Source organism: Barbus barbus (assembly GCF_936440315.1).
Source record: "Barbus barbus genome assembly, chromosome: 6".
NCBI classification, from domain to species: domain Eukaryota; kingdom Metazoa; phylum Chordata; class Actinopteri; order Cypriniformes; family Cyprinidae; genus Barbus; species Barbus barbus.
Window position 1 is genome coordinate 5,476,202 of NC_136734.1, and position 13,735 is coordinate 5,489,936.

The 13,735-nt window shown below is 38.1% G+C and overlaps 1 protein-coding gene across 1 annotated transcript in view; it reads left to right on the forward strand.

The window, feature by feature from the left end:
* Positions 1-160: 160 nt before the first annotated feature.
* Positions 161-13,735, forward strand: part of LOC306870796 (DNA polymerase epsilon catalytic subunit A-like) — a 25,305-nt gene continuing 11,730 nt past the window's right edge. Inside the window, exons 1-35 of the mRNA XM_079418213.1 lie at positions 161-545; positions 1,259-1,394; positions 1,518-1,598; positions 2,144-2,188; positions 2,271-2,363; positions 3,088-3,242; positions 3,400-3,544; positions 4,102-4,182; positions 4,339-4,446; positions 4,593-4,703; positions 4,854-4,939; positions 5,088-5,207; positions 5,335-5,467; positions 5,775-5,888; positions 5,981-6,193; positions 6,286-6,393; positions 6,542-6,670; positions 6,820-6,922; positions 7,198-7,344; positions 7,487-7,632; positions 7,828-7,976; positions 8,123-8,215; positions 8,320-8,464; positions 8,630-8,787; positions 8,920-9,115; positions 9,285-9,499; positions 9,641-9,743; positions 9,873-9,953; positions 10,719-10,841; positions 10,921-11,130; positions 11,259-11,471; positions 12,005-12,148; positions 12,301-12,441; positions 12,664-12,817; positions 12,955-13,061. Coding sequence (XP_079274339.1) covers positions 481-545; positions 1,259-1,394; positions 1,518-1,598; positions 2,144-2,188; positions 2,271-2,363; positions 3,088-3,242; positions 3,400-3,544; positions 4,102-4,182; positions 4,339-4,446; positions 4,593-4,703; positions 4,854-4,939; positions 5,088-5,207; positions 5,335-5,467; positions 5,775-5,888; positions 5,981-6,193; positions 6,286-6,393; positions 6,542-6,670; positions 6,820-6,922; positions 7,198-7,344; positions 7,487-7,632; positions 7,828-7,976; positions 8,123-8,215; positions 8,320-8,464; positions 8,630-8,787; positions 8,920-9,115; positions 9,285-9,499; positions 9,641-9,743; positions 9,873-9,953; positions 10,719-10,841; positions 10,921-11,130; positions 11,259-11,471; positions 12,005-12,148; positions 12,301-12,441; positions 12,664-12,817; positions 12,955-13,061 — 4,551 coding nt within the window. The 5' untranslated portion in view covers positions 161-480. The remainder of the gene's footprint in view (positions 546-1,258; positions 1,395-1,517; positions 1,599-2,143; positions 2,189-2,270; positions 2,364-3,087; positions 3,243-3,399; positions 3,545-4,101; positions 4,183-4,338; positions 4,447-4,592; positions 4,704-4,853; positions 4,940-5,087; positions 5,208-5,334; positions 5,468-5,774; positions 5,889-5,980; positions 6,194-6,285; positions 6,394-6,541; positions 6,671-6,819; positions 6,923-7,197; positions 7,345-7,486; positions 7,633-7,827; positions 7,977-8,122; positions 8,216-8,319; positions 8,465-8,629; positions 8,788-8,919; positions 9,116-9,284; positions 9,500-9,640; positions 9,744-9,872; positions 9,954-10,718; positions 10,842-10,920; positions 11,131-11,258; positions 11,472-12,004; positions 12,149-12,300; positions 12,442-12,663; positions 12,818-12,954; positions 13,062-13,735) is intronic.

The window sequence follows — 13,735 nt, forward strand, 5'->3', positions numbered from 1 at the left end:
ACACACACAATGAATTACACATATTTTTATTTATCACAATTTCGTTTTATTACCAAAGCGTATTTTTTTTATTCTTAGATGTGTGCAAATAAAAATAAAAGTAAGTAAATGCAGAGCATACTTGATGACGTACGCGTGAGGTTGTATTTTCATTGGCTGAAGTTTTGAGGGGCGGGAGCAAAGCAGGAAAGTGACTGGAGCTCGCGGCAAGAACTCAAAACGCGCCAAATTTCTATGGCGGCGGCACAGTGTGAACAACGGAAATATATATTCTTACTGTAATATTCTATGTACCAGTGACAACGCGAATTGTATGAAAATGTACAAGGAGATATGAAGTTTTGTCGTCGTTGGTGGGACATTAGTGATATTCATGCGAGCAGCGAGTCGCGTTGAAAGTGTGCGAAGACAGGTGACCTATCGAGTTGTGTTCAGTGAAGCTGTTAACTAACTAACGTTAGTTGTCCTTTCTCGTCAGCTATGGTTTTACAGAACAGTGGGCGATATAGAGCAGACCGAGGTGGTGGCGATCAGGACAACCAGCAGTAAGTCTTCATAATGTTGACATATTTCAGCCTTAGTTTAATGTTAATTTAGTGTAAAAGCTAATTAAATTGAAATATGGTTGTCAAGTAAGGTCCATATGTGGTACAGTTTGGAAGAGCAGACAGTGTTTGGGTTGATGACAAATGAACATATGTCTTTAACAAAGATTTTAGGATAAATGTATATTATAGCCACATAAATGGTCGAAATTGACATTTTTAATACCTTTTTTGCTGTAAAATTGTCCTAATTATGTTATTTTATTATTAGTTATGTACTATTATAGTTTTTATTAGTGCTGTCAAACGATTAATTGCATCCAAAATAAAAGTTTTTGTTTGCATAATACATGCATGTATACTGTGAATATTTATTATGTATATATAAATATAAACACATGCATGTATACATTTAAGAAAAAAAATGCTAAACTTATATATAATATGAATATATAGATGTATAACCGTAAATATTTTCTAAATGGTTAAAAATAAGTTTCATTTAAAGTTTTTTTAGCAGTTTAGTTAAGAGTAATAATTTGTGTATTACAAAATGTTTTTATTACGAATTCATGCAATGTCAATTAATATGAAGTCATAAAAACTGAATGTAAACATGATTATGCAAGAATGAAAGAAAATATTTAGCAGTTTTTACAGTTGTCAAAATGGCTGTCGAATCTTGTTGCAGTAAATTTTCTGTTGCTTTTTAGGGATGATGCATCAGCTTTGTCTGCCGTCAAGCGGCTGGAGCGCAGTCAGTTCACTGATGGGATGGATGAGCGCTTTGGCTTCGAACGGATGAAAGAACCTGGGGAGAAAACGGGATGGCTGATCAACATGCACCCGGTAAGAATGAATGTCTGACAATCAATCAACACAGGATTTAGATTGGCAGTAAATTTTGCTTTCTGATAATCTAGCCAAATATTATGAAGGGCTCTAAACATTAAACAATTTATTTCTTCTTAGACTGAGATTCTGGATGATGACAAGCGGATGATCAGTGCTGTGGACTATTACTTCATACAGGAGGATGGAAGCAGATTCAAGGTGTCATATTACAGCATTTCGTAAATATGAATATTTATTTATTCCAAGCCAAATACTAAAATTACTCCATGTTGTAAAATTACAAAAGTCTGGGATCTGGAAGATTTTTGATGTTTTTGAAAGACGTAATTTATGCTCACCAAGGCTGCATTTATTTGATCAAAAATACACTAAAACCAATGTTGAAAACTCTTGTGCTGCTTAATATTTTTGTGGAAACCATGAGGTTTTTTTTCCAGGATTCTTTAATGAATAGAAAAGTTCAAAAGAGCAGCATTTATTTGATTTAATAGAATTCTTTTGTAATGTTATAAATGTCTTTACTTCACTTTTGGTGTCTTTACGTCACTTTTGAGTTTTGATCAATTTTATGCGTCCTTGCTAAATGAAAGTATTAAGTAATTAATTTTTTTTTTTTTTTTAAGTTACTTACTTCCAAACTTTTGAACATTGGTGTATTTATCCTGAATCACATTGAGCAGGATAAAGAATATATTTTCAATATATTTAAAAGTTTCAGCTTTTTGTGTACGTGTCCCTCACAGATTGCTCTTCCCTATAAACCGTATTTCTACATAGCCACTAAAAAGGTGAGTTTAAAGCTTTTGCACAGAATCAAAACACTTTGGGTTGGATGGATTGAATGATAATGTATTTTTGTGTTTTCTAAAGAACTGTGAAAGAGAGGTTATCTCCTTCCTGTCAAAGAAGTTCCAGGGAAAAGTGGCAAAGCTTGAAGTTGTCCCAAAGGAAGACTTGGATCTGGTGAGTAAAGTTCTGTCATACATTAGGTCAGTGTTTTCAAAGCTTTTTTCTGGCACGGCACATATTTGAAAAGTAAAACATCCCTCGGCACACCACTAAGCACGTATTAAAAAAAAGATAAAAAGGGGGAAAGGGTTGGCTGACAATTTGAGGATCCAATGGCGTTACGTGGTTTAATCACAAGCCCTTTTGAATGCTTTTCATTGGTTAAATATTTCAAATAATAATAATGAAATATAACCGAGAAAGGAAGATTTTGATAACTGTCCACGGCACACTAGTGTACACAGTGGTTGGGAAACACTTCATTAGGTGAACAATTCTGCTGATTTGCTTGCCTGATTGATTGATGTCAATATATGAGTTCAGTATGAACCATTATCTATTTATCAGTGCTTACCTTTAATTTAGTTAATTTATTGATCCTCTCTGTGTTTACTGTATAACCGAGAGATGCCCAAACCAGGGCCAGCTGGCCAAAGTTGACCCATGATGATCTTTGATTTGTTCTGCATATCACCAAAGAGGTGAAAAAGTAGAAGAAACAAATCATTCTACTGGAGCATATGCCAAAGTTTAATATTTACATCATGCATTTTAATATAATACTGTTGGGTGTAATGCAACATTCGGCCCACATTTTATTTCTCACCCTTTGTAGTAAAAAGTGGGAGCACCTCTGCTCTATAATGTCAATCATTTGATTACTGTGTGTCTTTTAAAGCCTAATCACCTGGTGGGCCTGAAGAGGAATTACATCAAACTCTCTTTTAACACGGTGGATGACCTTATTAAAGTGAAAAGGGAGATCTCACCTGCTGTCCGCAAGAACAGAGAGAGAGAGAAGTCCAATGATGCCTATACCAGCATGTTATCCAGGTATTCACGCTTTGGCAACAAAGGGAAAAGCCTTAAAAAAAGATTTTGAAAATAAGTTCAACTTTAAGAATTGTTTAAAAGAAAAGAATTTCTCATTTAATGCACTTGACACTGTTCACTGGTACTGTAAATAGAATAAGGCCTTTGTGTGTTACAGTGCTTTGGTTGGTGGGAGCGTAGTGACGGAGGATGAGGGCGGCACTTCGAAGAAAATGACTGAGCGGCTTGACAACATTGTAGACATGCGGGAATATGACGTGCCTTATCATGTCCGCGTTTCTATTGACCTGAAGATTCATGTGGTAAAGAAACAATAGAGGCCCATAGAGGCTACTAGAGGTGTCCCCGACTAAGGATTTTCATAGTCTAATCGGGATTTTCGAATCATGCCGATAGTCGAATCATATGTTTGGGGGCGGGGCAAAATACATTATCAAGAGTCAAGTCAGACATTCGACAGACATAAACGTTAACACACGGAAAACGGATGCCTCGCAGATACAAAATAATGTTTTATGTTTTGATTAAAAGATAGTTAACATTAAACATCAGCGAAACCCTAAGAATTCACAACATTTTTTACAATAGTACTCTCATTATAACATTATGTATATGACAGTAGTTATTAATAGAACCGGTAGTTCTATGTGAAATCAGACATTGAGCACCCCTATATAGCCAAAATGGCATGATCATAACACCTCGCGAATGTTCGACTGTGAGATTATGAGACGAATCAGGCTCCTCCTAGCGAAGCATCGAATCAGTCATGTAGCCACCCCCAGAGGCTACATGACTGATTATCAGGTATGTTTAATATTCAAATGAGATCTTGATTGTGCGCTCTGTTTTCTAACAGGCTCACTGGTACAATGTGCGGTACAGAGGAAGTGCCTATTCTCCTGAGATTGTGCGCAGGGATGATCTTGTGGAAAGACCTGTAAGAAACAAACCTTGTCTTAAAGAATGTAGATGCTGAAGAGTTTTGTTTTAGACCGTCTCTGGTTATCAAGATTTTTTTGGATGTCATTCAGCTTTATGCATGAATTATGAAGAATCACTGAATCATTGCAGTATTTTTCTCTGTCTGTCTAAGGATCCTGTAGTGTTGGCGTTTGATATTGAGACCACTAAACTCCCATTGAAGTTTCCTGATGCTGAAACAGACCAGATTATGATGATATCATACATGATAGATGGGCAGGTAATGTCTTTTGCGCTCTTACATTTCAGATAGGTCAGTCTTTGATTACATAGTTGTTTTATCCATGCTGTGGTTAAATTTAGTTTGCTGGCCTTTTTGATGGGTTTAATACTTGACATGAGTTTTTATTGTACTTTTTTCCACAGGGCTTCCTCATCACAAACAGAGAAATAGTCTCTGAGGACATTGAGGACTTTGAGTTCACCCCAAAACCTGAATATGAGGGCCCCTTCACTGTGTTTAATGAACCTGATGAGGTAAAGATGAACAGTATATGATGTGCATTGTTTACGAGGCTGTTGCCGAGTGCCACAATTAAACAATTGGTATTGTCAAGTTGCTTAACCCATTTTCTGTAGTTTGTAAAAGGGCTTTCCATATTTCTGACCATTTCTGTCTGCTTGCAGGCCTCTCTTATTCAGAGATGGTTTGAACACGTCCATGAGACCAAGCCGAACATTTTTGTCACTTACAACGGAGATTTCTTTGACTGGTGGGACATGATTTGTGTTAAACTGTCTCATACTATATAATGTTGTATGTAGTTACATGGCATTTACTTGTTGACAATTGGTGTTTTCTTCTCACGTGTTTGTACAAAAGCCTGTGCTCATGGTTGATTTGTGTCTCTGTGTTCTCAGGCCATTTATTGAAACCAGAGCGGCCCAGCTTGGCCTGAGTATGCATCGGGAGATCGGCTTCCAGAAGGACAATCAGGGGGAATATAAAGCCAGCCAGGCTATTCACATGGACTGCCTCAGGTGAGAGCAGCTGAAATGTTTTCTTAAAGGGGACTGAATGAAAATTACCCACGCTTTACTTATGTTTGGTATATGTATGACTTTATTTTAGTAAATATACACTGTGTCTCTTTCTCTCTTTATTCAGGTGGGTAAAGAGAGACAGTTACCTGCCTGTAGGAAGTCATAACCTCAAGGCTGCAGCGAAAGCTAAGTTAAGCTATGACCCTGTAGAGCTGGACCCAGAGGAGATGTGCCGTATGGCTACTGAAGAACCACAGGTGCTCTTCCTTTACTCTCCAGCTCCCATCTAACACATTTACACAAATGACCGTTCACTTACACAGTAACAGCCCAACAACAAAATCTCATTGTTCTAAAATCCTGCTTAACATAGCTGCATATTAAACATTTAATATGCTCTTATTAGCTGTGATTTTTATCAGTTTGTCCATTATTCATTCATTCACTTTTTAACTAGTTTTTTTTTATTTATCTTTTATTCGTTTTTATTAATTTTTATGTATTTTATTAAATATTCAAAACAGTGCTTACTTTTGCTTTATGTGCTGTATTATTGTTTTTCAGACTCTGGCCACCTATTCAGTGTCTGATGCTGTGGCCACATACTACCTTTACATGAAATATGTTCATCCCTTCATTTTTGCCCTCTGCACTATAATTCCTATGGAACCCGATGAGGTCTGTATTCACTAAATCTTCTATTTTTATTGTTACTACACTGTGATGAATCAAAACTGTTTGATTCAAATGTTTTCTGTATATGTGAACAGGTTTTGCGGAAAGGCTCCGGTACCCTGTGCGAGGCCTTGCTGATGGTTCAGGCCTTCCATGCCAACATTGTCTTCCCAAACAAGCAGGAGCAGGTCTTTAACAAACTCACAGATGATGGTCATGTACTTGACTCTGAGACTTATGTTGGCGGCCACGTCGAGGCTCTAGAGTCTGGTGTGTTTCGCAGTGATATCCCCTGCCGCTTTAAAATGGTAACTAGGACTTTAACCAAAGCACACAGTATTGAGCCGTTTTATTTGTGCTGTATCTACACTATTATTTATAATTGTTCTTGTTCTGACAGAATCCAGCAGCATTTGACTTCTTGATTCAGAGGGTGGAGCGTACTCTTCGTCATGCAATTGAGGAAGAGGAGAAGGTTCCCCTTGAACAGGTCACCAACTTTAATGAGGTCAGTCAGTGTGTCATGTGTTTAATGTTCAGTATAACATTTTGTGCCTTTGGATACAAGACGTGATGTCTATTTTATGAATTATCATTGGCATGCATACATCTTTCCAAGTTATTCTACAGTTGTCATGTGAATTTTTTTATTTTAGGTGTGTGATGAAATCAAGAGGAAGCTGATCTCTTTGAAGGAAGTGCCCAATAGAATCGAGTGTCCTCTTATTTACCATCTGGATGTGGGGGCCATGTACCCCAACATCATCCTCACCAACAGACTACAGGTACAGTACAGTTCTCATCTTGGATATGTTGTAAAGGTGTTGATTTAATTGTAATGACATTATTAGAGAAATTCTGGTTTGTCTTGTTCAGCTGTATATGAATCAAATAAGGCAAATTGTCTCTTTCTATCCATCTGTTTTTCTTCTAGCCCTCTGCCATGGTGGATGAGGCGACCTGTGCTGCCTGTGATTTTAATAAACCTGGTGCAAACTGTCAGCGCAGGATGACTTGGCAATGGAGAGGAGAGATCAGTGAGTAATTTGAACTTCTTATATCTTGGAGAAGACATACATTTTTTTTTTTTTTACAATGTTTTTTGAACATTTTATTGATCAAAAGTCATTTATAGCATAACAACAGTTTTGTAATCTTTTGTAATAAATGTTCAAATAAATGCAGTTCTTTTGAACTTTCTATTCATCAAATATTCCAACATTTGTCATGGTTTACACTCAAATTAGCATATTAAATTATTGTCATTGACACTGAAAATAAATGAAAAGTAAAAAGTTATTTTTCCTCCTAGTGCCCGCGAGTAGAAGTGAGTTTCATCGCATTCAGCAACAACTGGAGTCCGAGAAGTTCCCCCCTCTCTTTCCTAATGGTCCACCTCGTGCTTTCCATGAGCTCAACAGAGAAGAACAAGCTAGGCATGAGAAGAAGCGGTTGGGAGGTCAGTATCCACCTGTGGGGAACTAGGTTTTGTTTATTTGTGTGACTGTTGTCATAGGCCAAGATGAGCTTAAATGATGGACTTGTACTCACTTGTATAGATGAATGTTGATACACATTATTACATTTATACATTTTCTTAGACTACTGTAGAAAAGCCTATAAGAAGGTTCACCTGACCAGACTGGAGGAGAGAGTCACTACCATTTGCCAGAGAGAGAACTCTTTTTATGTTGACACGGTTCGAGCCTTCAGAGACCGTCGATATGAGTTCAAAGGACTCCACAAGGTACTGTACTCAGACCTAAATAATTTTTATTATTTTATGAATGTTACAGTCTATCTACGTAGTACATCATACTCTTCTATTTCAAATGGATTTGTTTTTCTATGATATATCGTCTTTTAAGGTGATTGTTTAGTGAGCTCACCTATGCTTGAAGAAATAATTTGTATGTTTTGTCTGTTGCTATAATCTGTCCAGGTGTGGAAGAAGAAGCTGTCTACAGCACAGGATAATGGGGATGCAGCGGAGGTGAAGCGCTGCAAGAACATGGAGATTCTCTATGAGTCTCTGCAACTGGCACACAAGTGCATCCTCAACTCCTTCTATGGATACGTCATGAGAAAAGGGTATTGAACCATCACTTTTTAAGGCCCTTTTTTTTGCCCAGTCCTAGAGCAGATAAACCTGAGGAGTTTCTTGTCTTCAGTAGTTGCTGAGATTCCTGTTTGTTTTATGACTCCTGTTTTACATGATGTCTCATTGTGTTTCACAGAGCACGCTGGTACTCGATGGAGATGGCAGGGATTGTCTGTTTCACCGGTGCCAACATTATCACACAGGCCAGAGAACTCATTGAGCAGATCGGGTCAGACTCTTACACCAAACCCTTAAATAATGTCAGAGTTTTGGTTATGTGATTTAATTTATTGTAATCGATTGATTAATTGACTTTATTCTCCTCTTCTTTAGGAGGCCTCTGGAGTTGGACACTGATGGTATCTGGTGTGTTCTTCCCAACACCTTTCCTGAGAACTTTGTCATAAAATCCACCAATGAGAAGAAGGCAAAGGTGACCATCAGTTATCCAGGAGCCATGCTGAATATCATGGTCAAGGTAATTTATCTTTCTCTTCTTTTGAGCTGTAAACCACGTTATCGGCAGGTTAATTATATATTAAAAAGGAAGAGATCTTCAAAAACAATGGTTAAAATGGAACAACTAATGATAATCGCGAAAGATTACTTTTTTTTTAATCAATTTTGTCACTTATATGTGTAGGAGGGCTTCACAAATCATCAGTATCAAGAGCTGATGGACCCAGCATCTTTAACATATGAGACCAGAGCCGAGAACAGTATCTTCTTTGAAGTCGATGGGCCGTATTTGGCTATGATCCTGCCTGCCTCTAAAGAAGAAGGAAAAAAGCTAAAGAAGAGGTGAGAGAACTACATCAAATCACTTTGTGTGTGAACATTGTCCAGTAACTGCATTCACTCGGGGATCTAAACTACGGTTAGAGTTTTTGGTTGTTACCTATATAGCTTGATTCATATCTTCTCTATCCTCAGGTATGCCGTGTTTAACGAGGACGGGTCGCTGGCTGAGCTGAAGGGCTTTGAGGTGAAGAGAAGAGGAGAACTTCAACTCATTAAGATCTTCCAGTCATCTGTGTTTGAGGCCTTCCTGAAAGGCACGACTCTAGAAGAGGTGTATGCCTCTGTGGCTAAAGTGGCTGACTACTGGCTTGATGTGCTCTACAGCAAGGTATAGACAAATATTACAAAATTATGTACGGGTTTAAGTGACAATTGGAACAATCACTCACATTGTATTTTATTATAATAATTACACCTGTGTTTAGTATTTTAACTAGACATAGCTGCATGGGAGGGATACTCAATGAGAGTGTTGTTCTTGTCTTTTTGTTTTCAAGGCTGCCAACATGCCAGATGCAGAGTTGTTTGAGCTGATTTCGGAAAACCGCTCCATGTCCCGTAAACTGGAAGATTATGGAGAACAGAAGTCCACCTCCATCAGCACAGCCAAGCGTCTTGCCGAGTTCCTTGGCGATCAGATGGTGAAGGACGCCGGCCTCAGCTGTCGCTATGTCATCTCCCGCAAACCGGAGGGCTCGCCTGTCACTGAAAGGTGAGAACATGTTTCAGTTGTTTTAAATTGTAACAATATTTCACAAAATTACTGTATTTTTATTATGTGTGTGTATGTATGTGTATATATATATATATATATATATATATATATATAAGTTATTTATTCTACCTTACACAGGGCGATCCCTTTGGCCATTTTTCAGGCTGAAGAGAGTGTTAAAAAGCATTTCCTACGCAAATGGCTGAAGATGCCCAGCCTCCATGACCTTGATATTAGAACTGTGAGCTTATATTATTCATTACGTTTACCCTGGATCATTCTTAACCATAAAATCACAATTTCAATGATGTATTCTTATTGTCATTTGTTTTCTATTTTTCATATATGGTTTGTTCCTTTCCCATGTCAGATTCTGGACTGGGGTTACTACATTGAGCGGTTAGGCAGTGCCATACAGAAGATCATCACTATCCCTGCAGCATTACAACAGGTAAATAAACATGCACAGTCATTTAAACCCCTCTGAATCCTTGTACTCACCAGCTGAATCAAGTATTAAATCCTGTTGCTTTCCGCTATAGTCCTAACCAATGCATAGGCCCCGTTTACATTTGTGCGTTTTTGTTTTAAAACGCATAACTTTTGCGTTTTCGACGTCAAAAACGGAGACTTTTGAAAACGCTGTTGACCCCGTTTTAGTTTGAAAACTCCAGGGTTGCGTTTCAGTGAAAACGGACCAAAACGGAAACTTTTGAAAACGTTGGCGTGGCTGCCCACATTCGCTCTGCGTATCCTTGGCGACCGTGTAAACAATAACAGCATGCTCATTATTGTACCCAGATATGTATGGGTAGATTCCCCATTCGACTGCTCCAAGCATGCAGACGCGTCCGCCATCTAAATAATAGGGAATCTAATATACCTATACATATCTATGGTTGTACCTGCATAAATGGTCATGTGACATGCGTTTTCGGTTGTGTAGTGTAAACCGAGATCGTTTCTGAAACGCCAGTGTAAACGTTGATCGTTTTCTTTCTAAAACGCCGTTTTAAAACAGAAACGCAAACGAGTAAACGGGGCCGTACTTGCAACAAAGTCTCATTGGTGCAAAATTCCACTCTACATAACCATATATGAATCGTACAGTGTTTTGATAGGCTGATTTGAAATGTGTAGAGAAAAAAGACTGTTTATTATATTTATATATCTTGTGTTTAGTTCCATGTTCTTAACAGTTAGTATTTTTGTTCAGGTGAAAAATCCAGTACCCCGAGTACGGCATCCAGACTGGCTGCATAAAAAGCTTCTGGAAAAAAATGACATCTACAAGCAGAAGAAGATCAGTGAGCTCTTTACCAGTGAGGGAAAGAGACAGGTAGGTCTACTGTCATGCATACTTTTCACTCAACTTGCTGGCTGTCTGCTTATATATGCACATATTTTGTTTCTCTCAGGTGGCCCATCAAACCTTACCAGCAGGTGAGACTCCTGATATGGAGGACTTTGGTGCTCCGCAGCGCCCTGTGCAGCCCGCCATACTCATCAGCACAAAGAGAAAGAGGATATCTCAAGGAGAGGATAGCCAGGCTGAGTCTCAAGATCAAGAACTCACACAGTCATGGAGAGAAATACTGGGGCCACCACCAGCCATTGGCGCCACCCGGGTAATTCAGACACCATAACAACGTTGTACATATGATCAGATATTAGGTTTTGTTATAGTATTTCTATGCTGTCAAACAACAAAAAAAGGCTCCACAGTAAAATCATCTACATTTATATGTGTGTATAGGAGGAACTTCTTGTCTGGTTGCGCTACCATAAGAAAAAATGGGAGCTGCAGCTTCGTCAGAGGAAAGAAAGGCGGAAGCGACGGCGTTTGATTGATGGGGAATCTCAGCCGACTGGCGGCGGCGTAATCCGTGATGGACCGACAACAGGGCTAGGCAGCTTCCTGCGAAGAACTGCTCGCAGTATTCTAGACATGCCCTGGCAAATTGTACAGGTATGTCACACCAGCAGTTTAGATCGAACTCATCAACGATCTCTTGTGTTCACCAAAGCTGCATTTATTTCTATTTGCATATATCAAAAATATTATAAAAATGGTAATGCTGTGAAATTTTTTTTTTTGTTGTTTTTGAATAGATTTTAAACAGTAATGGTGAAATATTTAGAAGCCGTTACGCCAGTCTACAGTGTTTTATGATCCATCAGGAATCATTCTAATATGCTGATTTGGTGCTCAAGTAACATTACGTATTATGATACTGTTGAAAATAGTTTTTGCTGCTTAATGTTTGTGGAAACCATTTCAGAATTTTTTTGATGAATAGAAAGTGCAAAAGAACAGCATTTATATGAAATAGAAATCTTTTGTTACAATGTAAAAGTCTTTACTGTCAATTTAATATTAATTTTAAAAATATCTCACTGACCTTGAATGATAGCGAATCTGAACTATGAAACATAACAGCAGTTTTGTTCTTTTTAGTACTATCAAAACACATGATGTGTTTCTTTATCCACTTTCTCCAGATTGCAGAAACCAGTCACCCAGGCTTTTATAAGCTGTGGGCGGTCATTGGCAGTGACCTGCACTGCATGAAGCTCAACATCCCACGAGTGTTTTATGTCAATCAGAAAGTGCCCAAGCAAGAAGAGGGAGCTAATTGCAAAAAGGTCTGCAGAATAACATTTTAACCACCAATTCTGTGAATGATCTGTGTGATGAGCATTCTTGACTATAAGTAAATTTAGTACTAGCCCATTCAGCTGCTTACAGATAGTATTGAGTTTGGGACAAATTTCATTTTGATCCATTTAAATGACAGGTGAACCGGATACTTCCACGCTCTGGTGTGGTGTATTATCTGTACCAGTATGCTGTTCCTGAGGACATGTACCAGGAACACATCAATGAGATCAATGCTGACCTCTCAGCTCCTGACATTGAGGGTGTCTATGAAACACAGGTAAGGGCCTTTCCCAAATATGAGATCTTGCCTTTTAATAACTGTTGTGATGTAGGAATTTATCTTTATTTTAATAGTAAACCTGGAATATTCTACATACAGTATTCTACAAAGAGACATTTCCAGAGCAGGTTTCTGCACTGTGGTGCATTGACCTTATTTATAGTATCAATAGAGGTCATTTCCCTATGTTTGTCTCTTGCCCTTTCATGTGACCTCTAGGTTCCGCTGCTGTTCCGGGCTCTGGTCCAGTTGGGCTGCATGTGTATGGTCAATAAGCAGGTGGTCAGAGACCTGGCTGGCAGAGAGGCTGATACCTTCGACCTGGAGCATCTAGAGATGAGATCCCTGGCCCAGTTCAGCTACCTCGAGCCAGGTGAGATAATCGCTTTCAGTGTGTTTAGTTTTGTTGATAATTGGTTACAACATTCGTACATACACTGTAGCAATGCTTACGCATCTAGTGGCTGATGTGCTGGTGTTTGAGTTAAATATGTGTTTTATGTGTTACAGGCAGTGTAAGGCACATCTACCTATACCATCACAATCAGGGCCATAAGGCTCTCTTTGGCCTCTTCATACCATCGCAACGCAAAGCCAGCATCTTTGTTCTCGACACGGTAAGCTCTAAAATTCAGCTGGAAGCATGTGTGAACTCAAAACTCAACAACAATGAATGGGAAACAAACCAAAATAAACAAAAAGATCGTCCTTGAACAGGAAATAACTGATGAAAAGGTCAAATCCCTTTGCCTCAGACAGAATTTGGCAATATGGTATGGGATTGCTGACGTTTAACTTCAGTACTTTACTTTTTCTTTTGGCATATTGTTTTGAATTTATTAAAGTAATTTTACTATGGAAAGGGGTGTTATTAGGCATGACTAATGGAGTACCTAAAACCTCCTCCTCCTTGTGGATTATTGCTTTGATAAAATAGCAACACAATGTAAAACAGTATTTTATTTAAAAACGATAATCAAATGTTCACATCTTAAGAATAATATAGTTTACTAGCTTAACTCTAGGTAAAATTGAAATGTCAGTTAAGCTAAATTGTCAGCTCAATGACTAGTTGGTAAATGAGATATTAGTTATATGATTTAGAGGGAAAAAATCCCATTGTGATTTTCATTTTTAAAAATGTGATTTTAAAATGTAGCTATTTTTCACAAAAAAAACCCTCTAGATTTGCTGTGCTTGTTTATAGGGCTGCATGATTTGGCTAATTTATCATTATATATCAACATGACTATAAAATAATTGTTAAATAATCAAAATAAGTTGTTATATT